This window comes from Sorex araneus, chromosome 4 (assembly GCF_027595985.1).
Source record: "Sorex araneus isolate mSorAra2 chromosome 4, mSorAra2.pri, whole genome shotgun sequence".
In the NCBI taxonomy this organism is placed as follows: Eukaryota; Metazoa; Chordata; class Mammalia; order Eulipotyphla; family Soricidae; genus Sorex; species Sorex araneus.
Genome location: NC_073305.1, coordinates 215205555 through 215230873, shown reverse-complemented (window position 1 = coordinate 215230873; position 25319 = coordinate 215205555). Strand labels below are relative to the sequence as shown.

The 25319-nt window shown below is 52.7% G+C and overlaps 1 protein-coding gene across 1 annotated transcript in view; it reads left to right on the top strand.

The window, feature by feature from the left end:
• BMERB1 (bMERB domain containing 1) overlaps positions 1-25319 on the top strand; it is an 81836-nt gene that overhangs the window by 41080 nt on the left and 15437 nt on the right. The window contains exon 2 of the mRNA XM_055137044.1: positions 20800-20923. Coding sequence (XP_054993019.1) covers positions 20800-20923 — 124 coding nt within the window. The remainder of the gene's footprint in view (positions 1-20799; positions 20924-25319) is intronic.

The window sequence follows — 25319 nt, the reverse complement described above, 5'->3', positions numbered from 1 at the left end:
GATATCAGAGATATTGCCTCTGTTAACCTGATTTATTCTAATTAAGTTATTTACTAATTTAAAATTTGGATGTTGTTTGGAATTGGACCCAGAGGCAGCCCTGGTGGAGGCCAGGGGTCCCCCGCTGGGCCCCGCCCCAGCTCAGGGCACTTAAGATCTGTTTCCTCAGCACATTACACGCATTAATCCCTGTTGGTCACTGCTGCCCACCGCCCAAGATGACGTTCCGACGGGAAATGTGTGCCTTTGCACTTCCTGCACTCACAGTGCCCACCCTCGAGGCTGGCTGGAGGTGGAGGGTCCCCTCCCCTCTGCTCAGGAACAGGGGGCCCGACACTCAGACCAGCGGCCCTCTGCTCCTTCCGAGTGGTGTCGCCCTGGCCGAGTCATTTCTCCCTCCTGGGTCCCTTTCGCCCTCCACCCATCACGTAGGACCAAGACAGTGTCTCCTCCCTGGGGACGGCTGTGCTGTCATCCTGATTCCTGGACCTTTTCCTTTGTGGGGGAGGAGGGAGGTGGTTTTGGCAGTGCTCAGGGCTTCCTCCTGGCTCTGTGCTCAAAAGTGACTCCTGCAAGTGCTCAGGGGACTGATTCCCTGCACCCATGGTTCCCACAGCATTGCTGGGTGTGGTCCCAGGGGCCTTGGAGGGCCCTAGCACCCCAGGAGTGGCCCAGGGCACCCTAATACCACAGTGTCCTCAGGCCATTGCAAAACCCGCTGGTTGGCTGAGAATTACAGATGGGGCCGGGGTCTCCTGAGCACTGCTTGGGAGTACCCCCACCTACCCCCAAAAAGAACAGAAGCATTCAGGGGTGCCTAGGCTGAAAGACTGGAATTAAAGGTCAGAGCCTGACCCTGACCTTGGGGTTGATTAGAATTAGATTTCTCGGTCATTCATGTTTTCACATCGTTCATCTAGAAATGGGACACTCCTGACCCCAACACACACACACACACACACACACACACACACACACACACACACACGCCATTGACATTCTAGTTACTCCGGCCCATTCCAGTTATCATGGGGAAGGCATTGTCTTGCATGCAGCTGGCACTAGCTTGTCCCCCAGTACCACGTATGGCCCCTCAAGCACTGCCAGGAGTGATCCCTGAGCAGAGAGCCACGAGGAACCCCCGAGCACTGCCAGGGTTGGTCCCCAAACCAAAACTGAAAACAAAACCCAAAGCAACAACGGAAGTCGAGACAGCCCCGGACAGCCATCATTCCTTTTTTGGCTACTCCCTACTTGCTGAGTTCCTGCAGAGAGGCATCGAGCTGGTCTCCGGTCTCTGAACTGTCTCCACCGGAGCACTGTGTCCTGTGTGACCCATCTCCACTCAGGTCAGTTCAGTGATTGGCCTGAGACAGTTTCGTGTCCCCCGACTGCTGCATCCCGAGGAGGCCGTATCTGCTGCTTCATCACAGGGCCGAGAGGAGGCCGTATGTTCACTTTGCAGGGCAAGTAAGGCAGGGAAAACTCTCAGCGCTAGCCCTGCATCAGTTCATCACCTCTGGGATGGTGCTGGTCGCCATTAAAGGGTCATTCAACAAGTCCCTCTGCCCACAACATCGGGAAGTCTAAGGAACTGGCCTAATTACGACAGCGCTCGGGGAGGAATTAGGAACCCCGTAAACCCGGGTGCTGGCAAGGCTCATGCTGGTGATTCTGAGGGCGTGGACCCCAGACGACGGGTCTGTGCTTCCTTCGGCAACGGTTAAGGCTTTTTTTTTTCCTTTTGGGTCACACCCAGCGATGCTCAGGGTTTACTCCTGGCTCTGCACTCAGGAATGACTCCTGGCAGTGCTCGGGGGACCATATGGGATGCCGGGGATCGAACCCTGGTCGGCCGCGTGCAAGGCAAACGCCCTCCCAGCTGTGCTATTGCTCCGGCTCCGTTAAGGCTTTTTTGGCTACATGTAACAGAAACCCATTCTCTGGAATCAAAAGGGGATGCTGTCCGGGGGTCCTAGGATTGTGAGGTAACCCAACACAGGGAGATTTGTAAGATCTAGGTATTTATTTATTTGACTCTCTGGCTCTCTAAGTGGCTGAACGCTGTCACCTGGTGCTATCTGCCAGCTGGCGGCCCAGCCAGGGCGTGTCAGAGGAGGGCGGCCCGGTGCACCTGGGGGAGCTGATGTCGTAAATACCCGTACAGGACGGAGGACAGTGAGGTGACCCAGATGGGAAAAAACAAGGGCCTGGGGCCGGAGAGGTAGCTCAGGGACTAAGGCGCTTGTCTTGCAACAGTCCACCCAGGCTTGGTACCTGGCAACACAGAGCGTCCCCGAGGACCACCGGAAGTGATCCCTGAGGTAGCAAGACGTGCTGCCCCACCTCCCCACACAAGCAAGGGACACACAGGATGAATTCTTCCTGCGGCTCTAGACAGTTCCTACCGACGTCATGGTTGGAATCTTTGTTTTTCTTCTTGTTGGGTCACACCCAGTGATGCTCAGGGGTTATGCCTGACTCTGCAGTCAGGAATTACTCCTGGCGGTGCTTGGGGGACCCTATGGGATGCTGGGGGTTGAACTCGGGTCGGCCACGTGGAAGGCAAACTCCCTCCCCACTATACTAATGCCCATGGCTGGAATCTTAAATGAGTTCGTAGCAGGAAAATGCTTAGAATTTGGTGTGCAAATAGTCCAGGCTTAATAAATCATAGCAACTATCATTATTACCCTAAAATTCACTTTGATCGTGTCCTAGATTATTTCTTAGCATATGCAAAAAAAATAGAAAACGCTGGGAAGAGTTTTGTGGTTATGGGGAAACAGCGCGGATTCAACTGTTAGTCAGACTGTGGCAATTACTGCTCTTGCCTCTGGGATTACTATGAAAATTTGAGACAGGGCTGTTTGTGTAAGACCAGAAAAGGTGAAATGGGATTTTCTGCTCAAGCAGCCCCTAGAAATAATTGGCAATTTTGCTCTTTTTTACCTGGCAAGAAAAACCCAATCATTTCACTAAGCTGGTTAGCAGAATACATTTGGAACTTGAAGTCTTTCATGCCTTGGCTTACAGAGGGCTAGTCCGAGAATTTATTTTCCTGGGTGACACCAAACAATAGAATAGGAGGGGTTGGAGCAAGAACACAACGGGGAGGGAGGGCTCTTGCCTTGCAAGCGGTGACCAGGGTTCAATCCCCGGCATCTCATTTGGTCCCTGAGCCTGCCAGAAGTAATCCCTGAGCACTGTTGGGTGTGGCCCCCCCAAAGAAAAAACTTGCTTGGAATAGTATGACAGGGTCCTTTAGGGTGAGGGTCTGCAAACTTTGGGGTTGGTCCTTGGACCCAGCTGCTCCCTGTCCTGATTCTGTGACTGACACAGCCCTGAGCCAGCTGTAACCCGGGCACACACGACATGCCAATAAAGCTTTGTTTGGGGCTTAGCACGTCACCCTTTTGCTGTCATTTTCAAGAGGAACCAGCATTTCTTTTCCTTTTCATATTTTGGTCTAAGAGCTGTACCTAGAAGTGCCGGAGTCGCACCCAACAGTGCTCAGGGGCCCCCGGGGTGCTTCACTCGAAGGGGTGCAGAGATGGGCTGGACGTTAGCATGGGCAGCCCGGCCGCAGGGGGCGGAGGGGAGGCCAGACCCCCTGCACGGCTCCCTCCCTGTGGCCCCCAGAGGCATTTCCCTCCCCTGCGGCTCCCCCCTGGACCTCTTGGAAGCTGGAAACCTCGCAGTGGTACTTAACGAAGCAACTCGAGCTGCTTAAGCAAAACGGATACTCTGGTTCGGTTCATTCTAGGGGTGCTTGGTCTTGGGTACGAGGTGACAGTCTGTTTCTCCCCATAGCTTGGATCATGGGACCCCCCGGGGGACGGCAGTTTCGAGTTCATTAGGGACCGGGGCAGTTCCTCTCCCCAACAGTGGACTTCCCCGCTCTGGACATGGACGCTGGCGCCTGCTCGGTTGTCCCTATGCGGATCCAGTCCTGGTGGCAGGGAGAACAAAATGCCACACCGCCTGGGGTTGGTTACAGGGACCCCCAAGAAGACTGGGTGTGGGGTGCGCCTTGGCTCCCTAACCGAAGTGGGGCCCTAATCCCAGAGGAAGAGAAACAGATGCTGGAAGGCAAAATAACAGTCACGGTCCACTGAGAATCAGGGATATGCTCAGTGACAGGCAGAATCTCTGTGTGTGTGTGTGTGTGTGTGTGTGTGTGTGTGTGTGTGTGTGTGTGTGTGTGATTCTTGGTGGTGGCGGATGGTTTGGGGGCCTCACCCAGCTGTGCTCAGAGCTTACTCCTGGCTCTGTGCTCAGAGATCACTCGGCTGGTGCTCAAGGGACCCTCTGCCTTGGTGGGGATCCATCGGAGTCCGCAGGACACAAGGGAACCGCCGTCCTATCCCTCTGGCTACGACGTAGGCCTGAAGCCCCTGCAGGAACCGGGTGGAGGAGCCGGTGAGCTGAGGCGACGGTTCACAAACGCTTGCAGAGGACTCCCTTGCCCTCCTCTCTGCGAGCAACACGCTCTCTGCGGGTTACGGCAAGGGGCAGAGCTCCTGGGATTGGCAAGTCCAGAGCTAACAGGAAGTTTCTCTTCCTTTCCGGCTCTCTCAGGCGCCCCAGACCCCCGGCTCTCTGCTGATTAAGGCTGTCTCCAGGGGCAGCCGTGGCTTGGATGCTAACGGCCCGGCGAGGTCGCTCCACTCATCCTTCTCCCGGAAAGGCAGACGGTACCCAACTTTCTGGGCTCAAAATAGCTGCAGCTTGACGTGGCCACCCCATGATTCACAGTGGAGTTTTCCAGCCTTGTGTACCGTTGGCGGTTTACTCACTCCTGCCCACCCCGCAGGCTCGGCTCTCTCTACCTTTCCCCAAACAAACCTTTTCTGCTCAAGCTTATCCCGTGACACGCTTGCTTCTGGTCTGTGTTCCTTCTTCCCTCCATCCCTTCGCCTCCCTCCCTGGATGTGTGAGGATGACCAGGTGGTCCAACACACACTTAATCGCGGTGCTTCCTCGGGGGCGGGGGCCTGAAGAGGGCCCTGACATCTTTTTATTTGCCATGTCTCTCTCGGGTTGCCGTGTCACACCAGTGGTGGGCTTCACACACAGCTGGGATCGGTGGGCCAGATACCACAGTCAGTTGCATCAGGGGTCCCAGACAGAAGAGAAGAGCTGTGGGCACCGGGCTTGGCACATGTGGGCAGCACTGGGCATCACATTCTGGGCCTCATGCTTCTAAGGCAGTGTCTGGGGCCGCTGAGGCATTTCTCGGCCCTGATGGTCCTGTTTTTCTTCTGCTTTCTGTGACCCATTTCAGACGCTTTCTCTTTTTATCCTCACCCTCTGCTAAACCAAATCTGTAGGCCTCTGTTACCTACATTCCTTTTAGGTGTCTGAAGTACAGGGAAAAATATGTCTCCTCCACGCCTCTTAGGTTCCTGGCCTGGGGAACCCATAAATTATATCAGCAGAAGACAGATTAACAGGAGAAAAACAAAGAAGTGAATTAATATGTACAGCCAGCAAACACATGCGCACCCTCTAAGATGACTAACTCGTCTTGGTCATAACTTGGGCTGATCAAGTATGAAAGAATAATAAATGCTTAGATAAGTCACAGGTCGGGGAAGGCAATTAATTGGGGGAGTGAGCTGAAGGGAACGTTACTATATTTCCTGTGCATTTGTCACCTCTGCGTCACCATTGCATCCAGTTGTTATTTTTATTGATTCTGACATCACTGGGGTGAGAAGGCCCAGGGCTTCACATCATGGTTACACCCCACTTTTTGGCAGATAAATTTTTTTGAGGGACGATAAAATCTGTGACAATCAGGTGGTGAGATACGGTAGTGAGTGAATGTGTTGTATGGATTCCTGTGGTGAAATACAGTAGTTATTGAGCGTTCTGTGGCGTCTTAGAGAGACGTCCCCAGGCTGATTAGAATCTAGACTTCTTCTGGTGTTTAATCTTCATCTTTCCTAATAGAGAGGGGAAGGAAGAAGACTTTACAGATTCATGGTATTTTTTAAATTAGCTATTATTATTATTATTATTATTATTATTATTATTACTATTGGCTTTTTGGGGTCACACCCAGCGATGCTCAGGGGTTACTCCTGGCTCTGCACTCAGGAATTACTCCTGGCAGTGCTCGGAGAACCTTATGGATGCCGGGGACCGAACCCTGGTTGGCCGCGTGCAAAGCAAACGTCCTCCCCGCTGTACTATTGCTCTGGCCCCAGATTTATGTTCTAGAAAGGAACCAGAATATCACTTTCCCCATGGCCACCCTTCCCCCAGCCGTCACATCAGGAAGACACCCGACAGATGCCAATAGCGGGACATTGCACAAACTGCCTGCAGGGACCCAGGAAGTAGCTAAAAGGAGAAACAGCGAAATGCTGGGGACCAGAGTTCAGTCCTGGGGGCCATATGTGGTCCCCAAACAACACACCTATTGGGCATAGATGTATAGTAGTTAGTCCTCAAGTGCTGAGTTACTTCTCAGCACTGCCAAGGTCATCCCCAAGAACAAGAAGTGGAGAAATGGTGGTATTCAAGGAGCCCAGAGAGACGTCAGGAAAAAATCTGGGGAATTTTGAACCAAACGCAGACCTGGGTCCATCCGAGAGCTGTCCTGCATCTCTGGTGCTGATTCCGAGCTTTGGCCACTCTGCCTAGGGCTGCCTCTTCGTTCTCAGGTTGAATCTCCGACCCAGAATCAGTCTCCCTACTGGCATCCCTCCTTCTTCCACCACAATGGCCTTTCCTGAGCTTCTCACTTGGCGGCCTGTGCTAATGAACATCAAACTTCCCCCCCCCCCCCGCAGGGCTTGAACACAGCCGTCACACGAGTGTCCCTGGGCTCTTTCCCCCGACAATGGGGCATCTGGAGTCCCATCCCATCATCTCAGCACTACTCCCCACCGTTTCAAATTTTCTTAATGAAAATCGTATCTTCCAAACAATTTCCCTCCCTGGTTCCATTTCCAGCCGGTGAGAGAGGAAATGAGCCACATGACTTCCAGGCCGGGTGATTTTTAAAAACCGTGATATGACTTGAGATTGTCCCCATTAATTTTCCTCTGGGTGCCAATCCCCTGAGCCCCACTCAGTGCCTGGTTTGAAGCGGCACCATCTGGTTTTCTACCCAGCCTGGCCTCACCCGAGCCTCCACTTAACTTCTGGATTGCAAATGTGCCATAGTCTTTGGAAAGACACATGAATCACCACTCAGGAGAGGTTCATCATTGTCTATATTTATGAAACCGTTATGAGATCACAGGATGAAGAATCTTTACCAAAAAGGAAAAAAAAAAATGAAAAGCCCAAACCCCACGGGTAATAGATTGCGCCTGCAGGCAGGCTGAAGGACGGCTGTTGTTTATGCAACTTTCACTGGACCGTTATCGAATTGCTGAGATTACAGGGTTATCGGAGTCTGCAGTTGGCATTCAACATCTTCCCTGTGTCTTTGGAATTAGGAAAAACACTTAATTTTTTTCCCCTAAGGTCCCTGGGGCCTCAGAAACCAATCTGAGTCCTTCCTCTTAGCTTGGGAGAAGGATGGCAGTGGTTTGGTGAGTCACCAAAGGTCGCCGAGAAGTGTTGGGGTGAGGACGCCGAGTAATAACAAATGGTACCAGATTGCGAAATGCTCTGGCAGAACTCACGTGTCCTCTCCCAGGCCCGAGCCAAGAGGCAGAGAACACGTGGTTCCAGGGACAATTGTTTGTGGAAATGCCCCGTGGGCCCTGTGTCTCCCACAGGGCCGGAAGATCTGTGAACATTCTCGCGGGGGACAGACCCAGGGCTTGGTGAGAGTCTGGCTTCTGGAACCCACTCAAAGAACATCCTGAGCCCAGTTGTGCAAAGGGCACGGGGCATCAAATCCTGTGAGTTTTGGTGTGCTCATGAGAATTCCTGGCTTGGAACGCGACATTTCATTGTCCTTAGCTGTGGGGGCTGCTCTCAGCAGGCTTCTGGGAACACCAGGGACACCCTGACGGGGTCCAGGTGGGGGCTTGGGCTTAAGGCAGGCGCTGCCCCTCTCGAGCCATTTCTCATCACAAGCTGACTTGAAAGAAATTTTCAAAGAAGAGTTTGTTACTATCTCGTCGTACTCTAGAAAACAGCCACACAGGAAGAGAAGTTGGAAAGAATTTGAGGAATTTCGGTGTTGTTAGAGGCACAGGGTAGTTTGAGGTGACTCCTTGGAGAATAATCTAGAACAGTTGTCAGATTTTTCCATTTCCTTAATATCACTCTTCGCCCTTTCCTTGTGCCTGCCCTTAGTTCTTGGTTTCGTAGACACACAACTTAAGAAGATTTCAGATTGGGGACATTGGTAAGGGGAAATATATGCTGGGAAAGGGATGGGTGCTGGAACATTCTATGACTGAAAATCAATCATGAACAACTTTGTAACTGTATATCTTGCAGTGATTCAATCACTGTATCACTGTATTACTGTCGTCCCCTTGTTCATCGATTTGCTTGAGCGGGCACCAGTAACATCTCCATTGTGAGACTTGTTGTTACTGTTTTTGGCATATCGAAGAGCTTGCCAGGCTCTGCCGTGCGGGTGATTCAATAATTAAAAAAAAATTTTTTTTAAAGAAAAAGGACTTGAAATATTGTGAACTACTTTATAAAATAAAAAAAATTTAAATAAAGAAAAACGACTTGGGGCTGGAGCAATAGCACAGCGGGTAGGGCGTTTGCCTTGCACGCGGCCGACCCGGGTTCGATTCCCAGCATCCCATATGGTCCCCTGAGCACCGCCAGGAGTAATTCCTGTGTGCAGAGCCAGGAGTAAGCCCTGTGCATCATCAGGTGTGACCCCCCAAAAAAAAAAGAAAAAAAAAAAAAGAAAAACGACTTGGGATGGAATGGTAGCACTGCTATTTATTCATTCATTGATTAAACTGAATTGGCAAGAACTTCACATTACTTTAAAAAAAATTTTTATTGAATCACTGTGAGATACAGTTACAAAGCTCTCATGTTTGAGAATCAGTCGTACAATAATTGAACACCCATCCCTCCACCAGTGCACACTTTCCACCACCAGTGTCACCAGTATATACCCCCCCACCCCACCCCAGTCCTTACCCTGCCTCCGTGCCTGCCTCTGTGGCCGGCAATTTGAAGCGGGGTACTCTTAACAGAAAGGATTCCTGGTACGGAGGCAGAGTTGTGGGGAGGGGCTTCTGCCCTTCCTCGGCCCTGGCCCTCACTATCATGAAGATCCGAGTTGGGTGTATTTTTTGTTTGTTTGTTTGTTTTTTGCTTTTTGGGTTACACCACACCTGGCAATGCACAGAGGTCACTCCTGGCTCATGCACTCAGGAATTACCCCTGGCGGTGCCCACAGGGGACCATATAGGATGCTGGGAATCGAAGCCGGGTTGGCCGCATGCAAGGCAAACGCCCTACCACTGTGCTATCACTCCAGCCCTTGAGTTGGGTTTTTTTTGGGATGCTGGTAGTGGTGATGGTGGTGATGGTGATGATGATGGTGGTGCTGATGGTGGTGGTGATGATTCTGGTGCTGATGATGGTGGTGATGATGATGGTGCTGATGGTGGTGAGAATGATGGTGGTGTTGATGACGATGCTGATGATGGTGTTGGTGCTGATGGTGGTGATGATTCTGGTGCTGATGGTGGTGTTGATGATGATGCTGATGATGGTGTTGGTGCTGATGGTGGTGATGATGACAGTGATGTTGGTGGTGATGATTCTGGTGCTGATGATGGTGGTGATGATGATGGTGCTGATGGTGGTGAGAATGATGGTGGTGTTGATGATGATACTGATGATGGTGTTGTGCTGATGGTGGTGATGATGACAGTGATGTTGGTGGTGATGATTCTGGTGCTGATGGTGGTAGTGATGATGGTGCTGCTGGTGGTAATGGTGATGATGATGATGGTGGTGAGAATGATGGTGGTGATGATAATGGTGCTGATGGTGGTGGTGAGACAACGGTGCTGATGATGGTGATGATGATGATGGTGGTGCTGATAGTGGTGATGATAATGGTGCTGATGGTGGTGATGATGATGATGGTGGTGAGAATGATGGTGGTGATGATAATGGTGCTGATGGTGGTGATGATAATGGTGCTGATGGTGATGATGATAATGGTGCTGATGGTGGTGAGAATGATGGTGGTGATGATAATGGTGCTGAAGGTGGTGGTGAGACAACGGTGCTGATGATGGTGATGATGATGATGGTGGTGATGATAACAGTGCTGATGGTGGTGCTGATGGTGGTGATGATAATGGTGCTGATGGTGGTGATGATGATGATGGTGGTGAGAATGATGGTGGTGATGATAACGGTGCTGATGGTGGTGATGATAATGGTGCTGATGGTGATGATGATAATGGTGCTGATGGTGGTGAGAATGATGGTGGTGATGATAATGGTGCTGAAGGTGGTGGTATTGATGACGATGCTGATGGTGGCGTTGGTGCTGATGGTGGTGATGATGACAGTGATGATGGCGGTGATGATGATGATGGTGGTGATGATGACGGCGCTTATGGTGGTGATGATAATGGTGCTGATGGTGGTGATGATGCTGATGGTGGTGAGAATGATGGTGGTGGTGAGAATGATGATGTTGCTGGTGGTGAAACTGACAAAACGCTGGCTAAAAAAACTTGAACTCTCGAAAATGACAGAGTGGATGGTAATTTCCTGACACTGATCCCTAAAGGCCACTGCCGTTTCCCCATCTCCTATATGTCCCTCCAAGGCTGTCCCAAGGGATGTTTGGTTCTTGGGGAGTGTTTGCAGTGCTGACATGCAGTGTCCACCTCTGGGGTCTGAACTGGACGGAGATCCTGATTCTCAGGGGCTGATTTGTCTTGGGGAGAGAAGCTCCGTGCACGGGTGAGAAGTGTCCTGCAGATCAGACCCAAGTTCTCGTTCCATTTCCCCAGAGAGTCCCAGAGCCTGGAATGGTGCCATGCCCGGGGCACCTGAGAGCTGTGCTTGGCCAGGTCATTCCACACTGTGGTCAACGTGGAGAGGGGGCTCAACCTACGGGCCTCAGTGTCCCTCCCAATGCACAGGGCTGGGGTTCCAGACAGAAACAGCCATCTAGCTGCAACTTGGATAGCCAGGGAAGATATCGAGGGGTGAGGAATAACCAGAGACAGAAGGACAAATGCCCAGATCTCGCTCACTAGTGGCCTAGAGAGACACGAATCAGGGCATGGGTAGTACCAGTGACAGTGAAGTCTGGGCGTTGGGTTATAGACCCGAGAATTCCAGGCTGGGGGTGTGGGGCGATGAGGTGGGCCGGGCATAGCCCAGTAAGCCGGGGGCATCGGGCAGGGGCCGGGGCACACTGGTGGTGGCAAAGGGAAGGAACTGAATGCACCAAAACTATAAGACTATCAATCAACAAACGCTGAGAGCATTGGCTTGGGGGGATGAAGATTAGACAGGGGAGATGTAAGAAAAGGGAAGGAAAGTCCTGGGTACTTTGTAACCCCTGAGCATCGCCGGGTGTGACCTAAAAAGCCTGTGTGTGTGTGTGTGTGTGTTATTTATTTATTTATACATATATAAAGAAAAAATATATATATTTAAAAAGAGCTAGTGAGTGTAGGTAGGATAGTACAGATTTCCCCAAATGGGTAACTCTGCCCCCATCCCCAGAGTTAGGGGGAGGGTTGGAACAATCCGGGGGCCAGTAGTAATCTCAGGTGCAATTGGGGGGTACGTTTTGTTTGTTCACTTAAAGAGTTCAGTTTCGGGAGATACTGAGTAATTTCGTTTTTTTTTTTTTTTCTGAAAAGCCAAACGAGGTTCGATCTAGAGAGTTTTTAAAATTTATTTATTTTTTAGTTTTTGTCTTGGGGTCACACCCGGTGATGCTCAGGGCTTACTCCTGGCTCAGCACTCAGGAATCACTCCTGGCAGTGCTTGAGGGCCCCTGTGGGAAGCCCGGAATCGAACCTGGTTCGGGCGCGTGCAAAACGCCCTCCCCGTTGTGCTATCTATCTATCGCTAGAGCCCCCGAGAGTGTTACATTCTCCAGATGAACTGCGCCACCTGCTGGCGCATCCCAGCCCTGCCTCTGCTCCCACTCACTTGCTGAGACCCGCAACTCCCCGGGGTGGCATTTGGGGGTCAAAAGATGGATTTATCTGGCTCTTCCTCCCCACACGTGACTCAGCTCCTGCAGCCGCAGCGAGAGACGAGGCCGTCGAGGCTTGGGCGTTCGTGCTGGCTCTGCACACAGACAGCTGGGCCGGGTAACCCTCCGGGGCGCCCCTGGGCTCACCCTCTCCCAGCCTCCTCCCGGGGACGTCTCCTCACAGGCGTCAGCCTGGACCGGAAGCGGGTCATTCATCACTGCATCTATCCTGGCTTCTCGGCCTGGTCGCAGACCTCCTGGGCACCACCCCCAGCCCCGTTATGGCCTCATCCACGAAATTAGACGCCCCACGCTGTGCTCCTGGCTTTACTCCTGCCTCTGTGCTCAGGGAGCACTCCTGGCAGTGCTCAAGGACCATAGTGGTGCTAGAGATCAAATCGGGCGTGGCCATGGTTGAAGCAAATGCCATCCTCCCCCCACCCCAGCACTATCTCTTGGGCTCCCTGTTCTGGTTTTATTTATTTTATTTTATTTTGTTTTTGCTTTTCGGGTCACACCTGGCAATGCACAGGGGTTACTCCTGGCTCTGCACTCAGGAACCACTCCTGGCAGTGCTCAGGGGACCCTATGGGATGCTGGGAATTGAACCCGGGTCGGCCGCATGCAAGGCAAACGCCCTCCCCGCTGTGCTATCGCTCCGGCCCCCTGTTCTGGTCTTAAACCTCCATCTTCCTCCTTGCCTTCCTCCTCAGCTTAGTCATCTGTGTCAGGTGGGGGCTGCTGAGTCTTGGCACCCGGGGCTGTTCCCAGAGTGCCTGACGGGAATGGCTCTTGACGGGTGAACCTGTCTTCTGTCTTGTAACGCCTGGAATCTGGAGACGTGGCCACATCCACCACTGAGGGCAGGTTCTGCCTCTTCTGGGACTTCTGGGATTTTAAATATTTGAGGTTCTGTGGACCGCGTGTCAGTCCTGCTGCTTTAAGCACCAGATCAGCCATAAATAAGACATGTGTGAATGCCCACAGCATTTCTAAGGAACTCTCAGCCACAGTTAGCACACAGTCATGGTCCTTTACCCCCCTGCAGGATGCTGGAAGAGCAATGAAGGGAAGCTTACCGAGAGCATGGCCCAGCCCGCCAATGGTACTTGGTGCCAGAAAGGGTTCCTGCCTCCCCCCCCATATTTTTTCTTTTTGGTTTTTTTTTTTTTTTTTTTTTTTTTGCTTTTTGGGTGACACCCAGCGATGCACAGGGGTTACTCCTGGCTCATGCACTCAGGAATTACCCCTGGCGGTGCTTGGGGAATCATATGGACACTGGGGATTAAACTCTGGTTGCCCCATGCAAAGCAAACACCCTACCCGCTGTGCAATCGCTCCAGCCCCTCCCTCCTCCCTTTGTGGTTTCTCGGTGCGGGGGGCCTGGGGGTGAGCACCTTGGCTGTGTCTGCAGTGTTGGCCTAGATTTGCATCTTCGGTTTTTTATTTTGTTTTGTTTTATGCCCTTTTTGGGCCATACTTGGCAATGCTCAGGTTTATTCCTGGCTCTGTATTCAGGAATTACTCCTGGCGGTGCTGGGGGGGGACCCTATAGGGTGCCAGGGATCAAATCCGGGTCGGCTGTGTGCAAGGCAAATACCCTCCCCGATGTACTATTGCTCCAGTTCAAGGAACTGCATCTGTGATTGTTGTGCTTGCACACATACTCACACTCTCAGTCAAAGTGCTCACACCTATCAGGTTGCCTGTTGGAGAGTCCAGACAGCGGAGTCTCTGCAGCTCTTTGGGGCTCACGTGGGAAGCACCCGGAATCGAACTTCAAACCACACATTTTTACGGCTTGTGCCGGTCCTGGGATTCTCACGATCTTAGATCCGGGTTGAGATCCCAGCCTGACTCCTTTCAGCAGAAGGGCAGCATCCGAGGGCGAGTCTCTTCCCGAGTCCAGCCCCGTTTCCTGCCCGGAGCCACAGCGAGCCGTTCATCTCAGCCTGGCCTAGCCTGGGTCCTCCCCCAGGGATGGCGGTAAAATGCCGAATCCTGGGGCGTGATTAATTCCCCCTCGTCCCACGCCGCCCTGGCTGTGCTGTCTTTCTCGGCGTCCGCCCCCTGGGCTGCTCATCTGGACCAGGGTGCGAGATGAGATTATGGTATCTGAGGGCGCTTCACTGCTCCAATGCATTTATCCCGTGCCTGGCGAGTGCATAATATGGTTATGACCTGGGGCAGGGGGGAGAGGAGAGAGAGAGAAACAGACAGACAGACAGACAGAGAGGCAGAGAGACAGAGACAGAGGGAGGGAGAGGAAAAGAAAGGGAGGGAAGGAGGAAGAGAGAGGGAGAGGGAGGGAGGGAGAGACAGAGAGGGGGCAGAGAGAGCGAGGGAGCACTGTGCTCGCGTTGTGTTGGGCCAATCCCTTCCTCGCCCCTTCCTCTGTGACCAAGAGCTCAGATGAGGTCGGTGGTCTCACAGCGGCCAGGCAGGATGCGGCTAACCCTGTTTGGCAAAGGAAGGAAAAGGTGCCGGGAGGCACCGAGAGGTTAACCAACCCCCAGCAGCCAGTAACAGGTGAAGCCGGGGCTTCCACAGGGCTCAGACTCCAGGAGGTTTTACACCGTTTCTCACTGTGATGTTTTTGTTCGGTTTTTTGTTTTTGGTTTTTGGTTTTTGGGTCACACCCGGCGATGCACAGAGGTTACTCCTGGCTCTTCACTCAGGAATTACTACTGGCGGTGGGATGCTGGGATTCAAACCCGGGGCAAATGCCCTCCCCGCTGTGCTACTGCTCCAGCCCCTCGTTCGTTTTTTTGTTTGTTTGTTTGGGTTCGGTTTGGGGCCACACCCAGAGGTGTTCAGGGCTTCCTCCTGCTCTCCCTCGGGAACTCAGGTGCTCAAGTGACCGTATGGGATGGTGGGGACCATATGTGATGCCAGGGATCTAACTTTGGTCGGCCGTGTGCGAGGCAAGTGCCCCCACCCCCTGTATTCTCACTCCAGTCCCATCACTGTGAATGTTATTTTTTGCTTTGTGGGTCACACCTGGCAGTACTCAGAGCTTACTCCCTAGTCTGCACTCAGGAATTATCCCTGGGGGTACTCGGGGGGACCCCATTGGATGCCAGGGATCGAACCTGGGTCAGCCGTGTGCAAGGCAGAAACACCCTCCCCGCCCTGTACTGTCGCTCCGGTGCCGTGCCCTCACCGTGAATCGTTTTGCTGCGTAACTCATAGGCGGGAAGGCAGTTTTGCCCATCAGGAGGAGAGAAACCTGGTGTGACAGTCGGTTTCATTTCCCTGTGGGTGAAGCCATCCATCAGGCCGACTTCTAATGGATGGGAGGCGCCGTCTGCTGGCGTTCATCCTTCCATTGATGAAACAGGAATCCAGCTCTGCGACAGGTGGCTGTGGGGACGGCCATCGCCCTCCCCCGCCCCAGCCCCCGCCGCTCCGAGTCTCAGCTCGGAAAGACCACAGCCAGGGGGAGAAGCTGACGTTTGGAAGAAATGAAAGTCCTGGAAGATGAACACTCACGTATAAGCCGCCAAAGAAATTCAGTTCTCGAGGCTCCCACGAACCGACATCGTAGAACATGCAAGAATTGGGGCTGGAGCGATAGCACAGCGGGGAGGGCGTTTGCCTTGCATGCGGCCGACCCGGGTTCAATTCCCAGCATCCCATAGGGTTCCCCGAACACTGCCAGGAGTGATTCCTGAGTGCATGAGCCAGGAGTCAGCCCTGATCATTGCCGAGTGTGACCCCAAAAACAAACAAAAAAGAACGTACTCGAATTGTGTGTATGTGTCTCAACATACTTGTTAAAATGCTGTTACAAATTTTTTGTTCTGTGGTGTCCTTTTAGAATCAATTTATTTTTTAAAATGTATTTTTAAATGGATCACAATATGATAAACAGTTACACGACTGGGTTTCAGTCATATAATATTCTAACACCCACCCCCTCACCAGTGAGCATTTCCCACCACCAGTGACCCCAGTTTCCCTCCTACAACCTGCCTGTATAGCAGGCACTTTTCCTCTCTGTCTCTGTCTCTCTGTCTCTTTCTCTCCTTTGCTTTTGGGCATTATGGTTTGCAATACAGATACTCAAAGCCTATCATGTATATCCCTTTACTTACGTTCAACATTTAGTTCTCATCCAGAGTGATCATTCCCAACTGTCATTGTCACACGGGTCCCTTCTCTATCCTAACTTCCCTCCATCCCGCACACTTCCGGCAAGCTTCCGCCCACTGGCCAGTATTTCCCTGGCCTTGGGTATGAGTCTTTTTTTTTTTTTTTTGCTTTTTGGGTCACACCCAGCGATGCTCAGGGGTTACTCCTGGTTTTGCACTCAGGAATTACTCCTGGCAGTGCTTGGGGGACCATATGGGATGCCGGGGATCGAACCCGGGTCGGCCGCGTGCAAGGCAAACGCCCTACCCGCTGTGCTATTGCTCCAGCCCCTTGGGTATGAGTCTTAAAGTTAATTTTCATAGAGAGAGAGTCTGGGGGAAATTGTCTGCCACAGAGGCAGGGGGAGGGCTGGGAAGGGCGGGGATACTGGGGACATTAGTGGTGGGGAGTGTGCACTGGTGGAGGGAGGGGTGTTCCATCATTGTAGGACTGAAACTCAAACAGGAAAGCTTTGTAAGTGGATCTCACAGTGATTCAATTAAAAAATCAAAACAAAACGAAACGCCTCGTTGGCAGCTCTGCCGGGCCAGGGCTTCAGGCCACAGGAGAGACACAGTCAGGAAGAGGTTTTGTTTTTTTCTTTTTTACATCCAAACCACTGACCCGAATGGAATTACAGAGGTGAGAGGTGGTGGGGCGAAACTGCACAGACAGAAGAGAGGGTGGGGGCGAGGCAGGTGTTAGCAGACACAGGTGACGCCTCGCTGGCCCCGGGTGTGGACGAGAACATTCCTCCCCCACGTCTCCTCCTTCAAGCTCAGCCCCCGCGCTGGAACCGTGGCCCCGAGCGACCCCTCAGAGGCACACGGGGACCCGGCTTTGAGGACACGGCACGCTTGCAGGGGGTTGATAGTGGGAAATGGAAAACAACTTTGTGTGTTTGTCTGGGGGCTGGTGAGATGACTCACAGGGCGGCCACAAATAGCAAACTACACAGCCTTCCCCACGGCTGCGGGGAGGGCCCCGCAGGGCGCCGAGCGCGCTCACGGCGTGTTTTCACATGGAAGGGCCCAGGTGCGGAGGGCCTCCCTGGACACCACAAGCCCCCCAGTTATGCGATGGGGGTAGAATCCAGGTGGGTGTACACGGACACCTGGGCGTACAGGGACGTAGGCATTTAGTGACGCAAGGTCATTTTCCAGGATTTTCATTTTGGTGGGGTGTTTGTTTTGTTTCTTTTTTTGGGGGGTGTCACACCTAGAGGTGCTCAGGGCTTATTTCTAGCTCTGTGCTCAAGGAGCACTCCTGGCAGGGCTCAGAGGATCAAATGGGGCCCCAGGGGTGGAACCCAAGTTAATTGCATGCCAGGCAAAAGCTCTACCCACTGGACTCTCCCACTGATCCCACAAGATTGTTTGTTTCGCTTTTTGGTTCACACCCAGTGATACTCAGGGGTCACTCCTGGCTCTGCACTCAGGAATTACTCCTGGCGGTGCTCGGGGGACCCTGTGGAATGCTGGGGATTGAACCCAGGTTGTCCACGTGCAGGGCAAACACCCTCCCCACTGTACTATCACTCCAGCTCCAGTTTTTTTTTTTTTTTGGAGGGGGGTTTCCTTTTTTTTTTTTAATGAATCACCGTGAGATACAGTTACAGACTTACAAACTTTCGTGATTATGTTTTTTTTTTTTTTTGGCTTTTTGGGTCATACCTGGCGATGCACAGGGGTTACTCCTGGCTCTGCACTCAGGAATTACCCCTGGCCGTGCTCAGGGAACCATATGGGATGCTGGGATTTGAACCCGGGTCGGCCTCGTGCAAGGCAAACGCCCTACCCGCTGTGCTATCGCTCCAGCCCCTCGTGATTATGTTTTAATCATACAATGATTGAGTACCCATGCCTCCACACATGCCCATTCTCCACAAGATAGTTTTTACTGAATGAAACGTACTTAGAAACTTACTTAGTGCCAGGAGGGGAGGAAGGAAAGGAAGGTGGGCTCGAGAGAGGACAAGCTTGAAGAGCAGGCAGGCCGAGAGACACGACGCCAAGTGCCATGTGTGTTCAAGGGCGGACATGGGCCTGAAGGGCAAGCCCATACGGAAATACTTTGAACGGCTAACATCCAATTGATTACATTTCATTATATTGCATGAACATTGAAAAATGTGTTCATGTGAAAACATACAAAATCATATATAACCCCCTCTTATTGCGCCCTAAGTACATGATCTACATGATTGTAGAAATGAGCACATAGATCCACTGAAGAATGTATGGTGACATGTCCCCAGTTGGGGCCGAAGTGATAGGAGAGTAGGGAGGGCATTTGCCTTGCATGTGGCTGACCCAAGTTCAATCCCCGGCATCCCCTAGGGTCCCCAGAGCACTGCCAGGAGTAATTCCTGAGTGCAGAGCCAGGAGTAACCCCTGTGTGTCGCTGGTTGTGACCCAAAAAACCAAAATAAATAAATAAATAAATAAATGAACAAACAAACAAATAAATTTTTTAAAAAAGAAAAAGAAAAACAAACGTCGCTGGTTATGTGCCTGAGGTTGTAAGTACACTCAGGTCCACACCCATTCATAGGTTGAAGTTCAAACCTTGGAAGTCCAAAACTTGGTATGGTGGTTTGGGAGAAAAAGGATCCAAGGAAGGAATTAAATGGGGTCCTAGGTTAGAGCCCGGGCCCAGTAGGACCCATGTCAGGAGGAGGAGGGCCAAGACAGCTCAGAGCCCGAGCACAGGAAAGCCGGGTGAGGACACGCGTGAGCCTGATGATAGCCCCCTGGACGCGGCACGGCCAGCTTCCAGAGCCAGGGAAAAGATCCGTGTGGGTTAGGCCACTCAGCCAGTGTTTTATTGTGTCAGCCCAAGCAAATTCACACACGTACAAGTGTATGTGTCTAGTGTCTCTCTGTGTGTGCTAATGTACACGATTATATTTGCGATTAAAGCTGGTGATAGGTATATATTGATAATATATATATATGATGAAAACAATCCCCATCCAAAGGCGAAGAGTGGGCAGTGGGCTAATGCACGCTCTTACCTTCCTGCTTATTTATTTTGCCTACAAGTGTTAGCTGAAGGCCTACACAAAGTGTTCCGGCTTTGTGCTTAGGATACCACTCAGTATTCCTGTAAGATCCTGTACTATGTGAAAGCAGAAGGGACTCGAGGGAGAGCTCAGCGGGCTGAGGGCTGGTCCCCTGGCAGAGAGCTGGGTGACTCCTGCAAAGCAAAAACAAAAACAAAACCAACAAGCAAAAAGCGTCCTTACAAAGCTTCCTCCTGCCTGAAGCCAGCCTCGGTCTTGCAGGCTGGAGCCGACCGAGGGGAGCGGGAGCAGACCAGGCGCGTCTAGAACCCACAGACTTGGGCGAGCCCCAGCCCAGAGACTCCTCTCAGCTCCCCAGCAAGGTTCCCACGAGAGGCGTGCTTCCCAGGCCCTAGTCACACGCACACACTCGCACATATACCACACTCTCACACGTGTGCACACACACACGTGTGAGTTTGAGTTTGCTCATGAGTAAAGGGGTGGAGGCGGAGGCTGCCTTTCTCCCGAGACCTGGGCGTCTGTCCTTCGGAAACCCCGTGTTCCTGAGGGCGTCCCTCCAGAGGAAGCACTTATTTATACACTCTCACACTCACACACAACTCACACACCCCCACAGGCATGTACACTCTCACATGTGCACTCCTGCATCTCACACATGCCACGCACGTTTCCCTCATTCACACACACTCTCACACACATGCTCACACACAAACTTGCACAGTCACACTCTCACACATGCACACACGCTCGCACACACATACTTGCACACTCACTCTCACAGATACACACTCGTGCACACACTTGCACACTCACATTCTCACAGATCCACGCTCACACACAAACTCGCACACTCATACTCTCACAGATATGCTCACACTCTTGCACACTCACACTCTCAAAGATATGCATGCTCACCACACACTTGCACACTTATGCTCTCACACACACTTGCACACATACTCGTACACTCAACACGCTCACATATACACACTTACACACACTTGCACACTCGCATTCTTTCACACATGCATACACACTCACACACACTTGCACACTCACTTTCATATGCACACCCACTCTCACATGCATACACTCCTGCACTCTCACGCACATTCACACACATTCACACAGTCTCATACTCACACATACCACACACCTGCTCCCACATTTACAACACTACACATGCACGTGCATGCTCACACTCACTCTTACATGCACATACAGTCTCATATGCGCACACTCTTGCACACTCACACATACCATGTACATGTTCCCACAATCACACACACTCATGTACTCACACACACTCTCACATGCACCTACACACTTGCACACATGCACACACACGTTCACACGCATGCACGCTCCACGCAGGCCAAGATCCGCCTCCTTCCAGCTGAGTGTGGGGAGGGGGCGGGGCACCGCGGTTCTCTGAGGACCGGGAGGATGAGACTTGCTAACGCACCAGGCTCTGAGCCCCCTGCTCCCTGTCCCCTCGCAGGTCAGCTGGACATCGTGTCCATGGCCGAGACGACCATGATGCCCGAGGAGATCGAGCTGGAGATGGCCAAAATCCAGCGGCTGCGGGAAGTGCTGGTGCGCCGGGAGTCGGAGCTGAGGTTCATGTGAGTGCGGGCGGGCGCGGGTGGGGACAGCTGCTCCCGAGGCCCTGCCTCAGCACCGTGCTGAAGGCCTCCCAGGCTTGGAGACCGGCTCGGTTGTCAGTCCCGGGAGAGGGGCAGGGGCTGGACTCCCCATCCTCAGGAGACACCGGGCCTGGGTGCAGCCCAGTCTCACGCGCAGCCACACTGTCCTACAGGACAGACCAGCCAAGGACACGAGGACAGAGGGAGTGGACAGGGGCCCAGTGTCGCGTGCCTCAGCGTCCACACTGGCGGGGCCGGAGCCAGAGTACAGAGGGGAGGGCGTTTGCCTGGCGCGCGGCTGACCCAGGTTGGGTCCCCGGCATCCCATAGGGTCCCCCGAGCACTGTCGGGAGATATTCCTGAGCACAGAGCCGGAATCATCCCTGAGCACTGCCGCGGGTGGAGCAAAACCAAAAGCAGAGTGAGCGCACCCTGTGGCTTCAGAAGAGCCTGAGCGAAAACTGACAGATACAAGAGTTGGGGGTCAGGGCACAGGGCAGTTCTGAGCCGCTGGAGTTTGAGTTTGCTCACAAGTAAAATGGGGGAGGGGGAGGCTGCCTTTCTCCCGGGGGCCCGAGACCTGGGCGCTGTGTCCTTCGGAAACCCCTGTCCCTGAGGTCATCCCTCCAGAGAAAGCGAACGGGAAAACTGGACAGAGAAGTGAAGTGGAGAGTCTAAGACGTGGACACCGGCGTTCCCGCCAGTGGCTCCCACTAGGGTGTGGCTTCAATGACACACATGGTGTTGCTGATGTCAGCATGTGAAGCTCGACAGAGAGGGCCGGAGAGATAGCCCAATGGGTAGCACACTGGCCTTGCACGTGGCTGACCCAGGTGTGAGTCTGGCATCCCATGTGGTCCCCCAAGCTGAGAGAGAGAGAGAGAGAGAGAGAGAGAGAGAGAAGGAGAGAGGGGGGGGAGAGAGAGGGAGAGAGAGGGGGGGAGAGAGAGGGAGGGAGGGAGAGAGAGAGGAAGAGAGGGAGGGAGGGAGGGGGAGAGTGGGAGGGAGAGAGGGAGGGAGGGAGAGAGAGACAGGGAGGAAGGGAGGGAGGGAGGGAAGGAGGGAGGGAGGGAGGGAGGGAGGGAGGGAGGGAGGGAGGGAGGATGAGAGGGGGAGAGTGAGAGGGAGAAAGGGAGAGAGAGGGAGAGAGGGAGGGAGGGAGGGAGGGAGAGAGGGAGAGGGAGAGAGGGAGAAGGAGAGAGAGGGAGAGAGAGAGGGAGAGAGAGGGAGAGGGAGAGGGAGGGAGAGAGGGAGGGAGAGAGGGAGGGAGAGGGGGAGAAGGGGAGAGTGCAAGTCAAATCCCTACCCGCTGTGCTATCTCTCCAGCCCCTCGTGATTATTTTTTCAAACGCGATGCCTGCCTGCTTCTTTTCCCTTTAATGAGATGTAACTCTGCAGCTTGCTGGAAAAGGCTTCCCGCCAAGGGCATCATGAACATGTGCGTGAACGTAACTTGACACGCGGAGAATTCTGCGTCACTCCGGTGACACCGTGGGCTTTAAATAACATCGTCCTCGAGTGGGTCACATTTGCGAGAGCCACTGCACTGGCAGGTGGGGAGAGACGCTCCAGCGGCAGAGCTAAGGAGCGAATCTATAAGAATGTTGAGGTGTTGGGGAGGAAGGGAGCAGAGGGAAGGGAGAGGAGGGAGGAGACGCGAGGGAGAGGCTGGAGGCAGTGCCAGGTGCGTGTGGCCCATGCAAGGACCCTCCTGAATTTTCCAACATCGGGAGCTATAGAAGAGAGGGTGGAGGTCTGGGGAGAGGGGCGGGGAGGATGGGGGAGGAAATACCACCCGCACTGGATGGTTCCTGCTGCCCCCTGTCTCTAGCCATCGGAGCAAAGTCCCCTGCCCCAGAAGTGGAGGTTTTCTCTGGCTCCTCGGTAGGTCATCCCTAAATGGACAGTTGAACAGCACAGGTCTGAACTGCCCGTCCTCTTGCACAAACTGTCCTATAAATGGACCATTAAGGCATCCAAGACTCTGTCCTGCAACGAGTTAGCTCTTCCCTAGGGTACTGTCAGTCACGCGCTTAGCTTGCTTTATTTATTTATTTATTTGTTTATTTATTTATCTATTTATTTATTGCTTTTTGGGCCACACCCGGCGATGCTCAGGGGTTACTCCTGATTCTGCACTCAGGAATTACTCCTGGTGGTGCTCGGGGGACCCTATGGGATGCTGGGAATTGAACCCAGGTCGGCCACGTGCAAGGCAAATGCCCTCCCCGCTGTGCTATCTCTCTAGCCCCTTGCTTTATTCTTTAAAATTTTTTTTTTCTAAATTTAAAGATCATGGTTTACAGGGAACCAGAGCAATAGCTCAGTGGGTAAGGCACTTGCCTTGCACGCAGTCAACCTGGGTTCGATCCCTGGCATCCCATAGGGTCCCCTGAGCACCAACAGGAATAATTCCTGAGTGCAGAGCCAGGAGGAACCCTTGAGCACTGCTGGGTATGACACAAAAATCTCCACCCTTGTCAAAAATTAAAAAAGAACTGTGATTTACCTAGTTATTGATGGTTGAGTTGTAGGCGCTTAGTATTTCAGCACTGATCCCACCACTCATGTCAGTCCCACTCCATCCCTGCATCACCCCCTCCCCCCGCCCGCCCCCCCCCCCCCCCCGTCACCTTGACAGGCACATTACAAAGTTCCATGGTTGCAGCTGAGGTCTGATGTTTTCAGTGTTTCGGGTCTGTGCTTTGGGTGGCTGTACCACTTTCCACACCAACGGTGTGCCCACGGCCCTGACCCCTGTTTCCGTGACTGCCCCTTCTCACCTTCTTCCTTCCCCTGGATGTCTTTCCTCTCTGTCCTTCTCCTCCCTAAAGTATGGGGTCAAGGGTGATGTGGGCACCCCCCAGCCTTGACTACATTGCATTTCCTCACCCAGGGATATTATACACTACAGATAAATGAGATCATCCTGTGTTTGTCTTTCTCCTTCTGTTTTATTTATTTATTTTTTTTTTGGTTTTTGGGTCACACCTGGCGATGCACAGGAGTTACTCCTGGCTCATGCGCTCAGGAATTACCCCTGGTGGTGCTCAGGGGACCATATGGGATGCTGGGATTAGAACCCGGGTCGGCCGCATGCAAGGCAAACACCCTACCCGCTATGCTATCGCTCCAGCCCTGTCTTTCTCCTTCGGGCTTACTTCATCAACATCATAGCTTCCAGTTCTCGCCAGGTTGTCGCAAGCTGCATGATTTCACCTTTCCTTGTAGCTGCATAGTGTCCCGTGGCGTATATGTACCACATCTCCATAATCCGCTCATCTGTCATTGGACATAGAGGCTAATTCCAGATCTCTGGCTCGAGTTACTCTAAGAATATTGTCTCTAATACACAGCTCACTGACTTCATACATTCTGTACGTCTCCCAGTCAGCTACATATTATCAGTAGTTCAGTTTCTCAGGGTAGTCACAAACAATACCCAGATATGTGACCTCACGGGGTGGGGGATTTGAGTACGCCCCCCGCCCCATGGTCAAGATTCAACTGTATTCCATTTTCTTGGACCAAGGACCAGCTTAGAACCCCTGGGCTCTGGGGAGCTGGGCGGGAGAGCACCCTCGGAGCTCCTGGGTGATTCATTTGCTGTGTTGCTGGGCTAAGAGGCGTCGGGCACCTGGCCGGACACTAGTCTGCGTCCTTCTTCCAGGGAGTTGGGCACGAGCTCACATTTCAGTTGCAGCCTGAGTGTAGGTCTATTGCCCTTCCCAGAGGGCCTCGTGCAATTATTTAAAGACCCAAATAGAGCAAAAAGGCTGAGTAAGAGGGAACTCTACCTGCCTACAGGGCTGGCAGCGTAGATATATTTTTCTCCTGCCTTTGCACTTGAATGGAAAACTCGGCTTCCCTTGGGTCTCGAAACGGCCGCCTTTGAGCTGGGTCTGACCTAGTCAGCGCTTCCTCCGCCTCCTAGCTGGCCAATCTTGGCATGTCGGCCTCCACGATCCTGCAGGCCAATTCTTGTAAACTGCTTCGAATATCTGTATCCTATGCTTTGCTGGTTTCTTTTTTTTTTTTTTTTGCTTTTTGGGTCACACCCAGCGATGCACAGGGGTTACTCCTGGCTTTGCACTCAGGAATTACTCCTGGCAGTGCTTGGGGGACCATATGGGATGCCAGGGATCGAACCCGGGTCGGCCGCGTGCAAGGCAAACGCCCTACCCGCTGTGCTATCTCTCCGGCCCCTGCTTTGCTGGTTTCTCTGAAGAACCTGGATAAGAAATTCCAGAGCGGGGCTGGAGGGATAGCACAGCGGGTAGGGCATTTGCCTTGCATGCAGCCGACCCGGGTTCAAATCCCAGCATCTCATATGGTCCCTTGAGCACCGCCAGGGATAATTCCTGAGTGCAGAGCC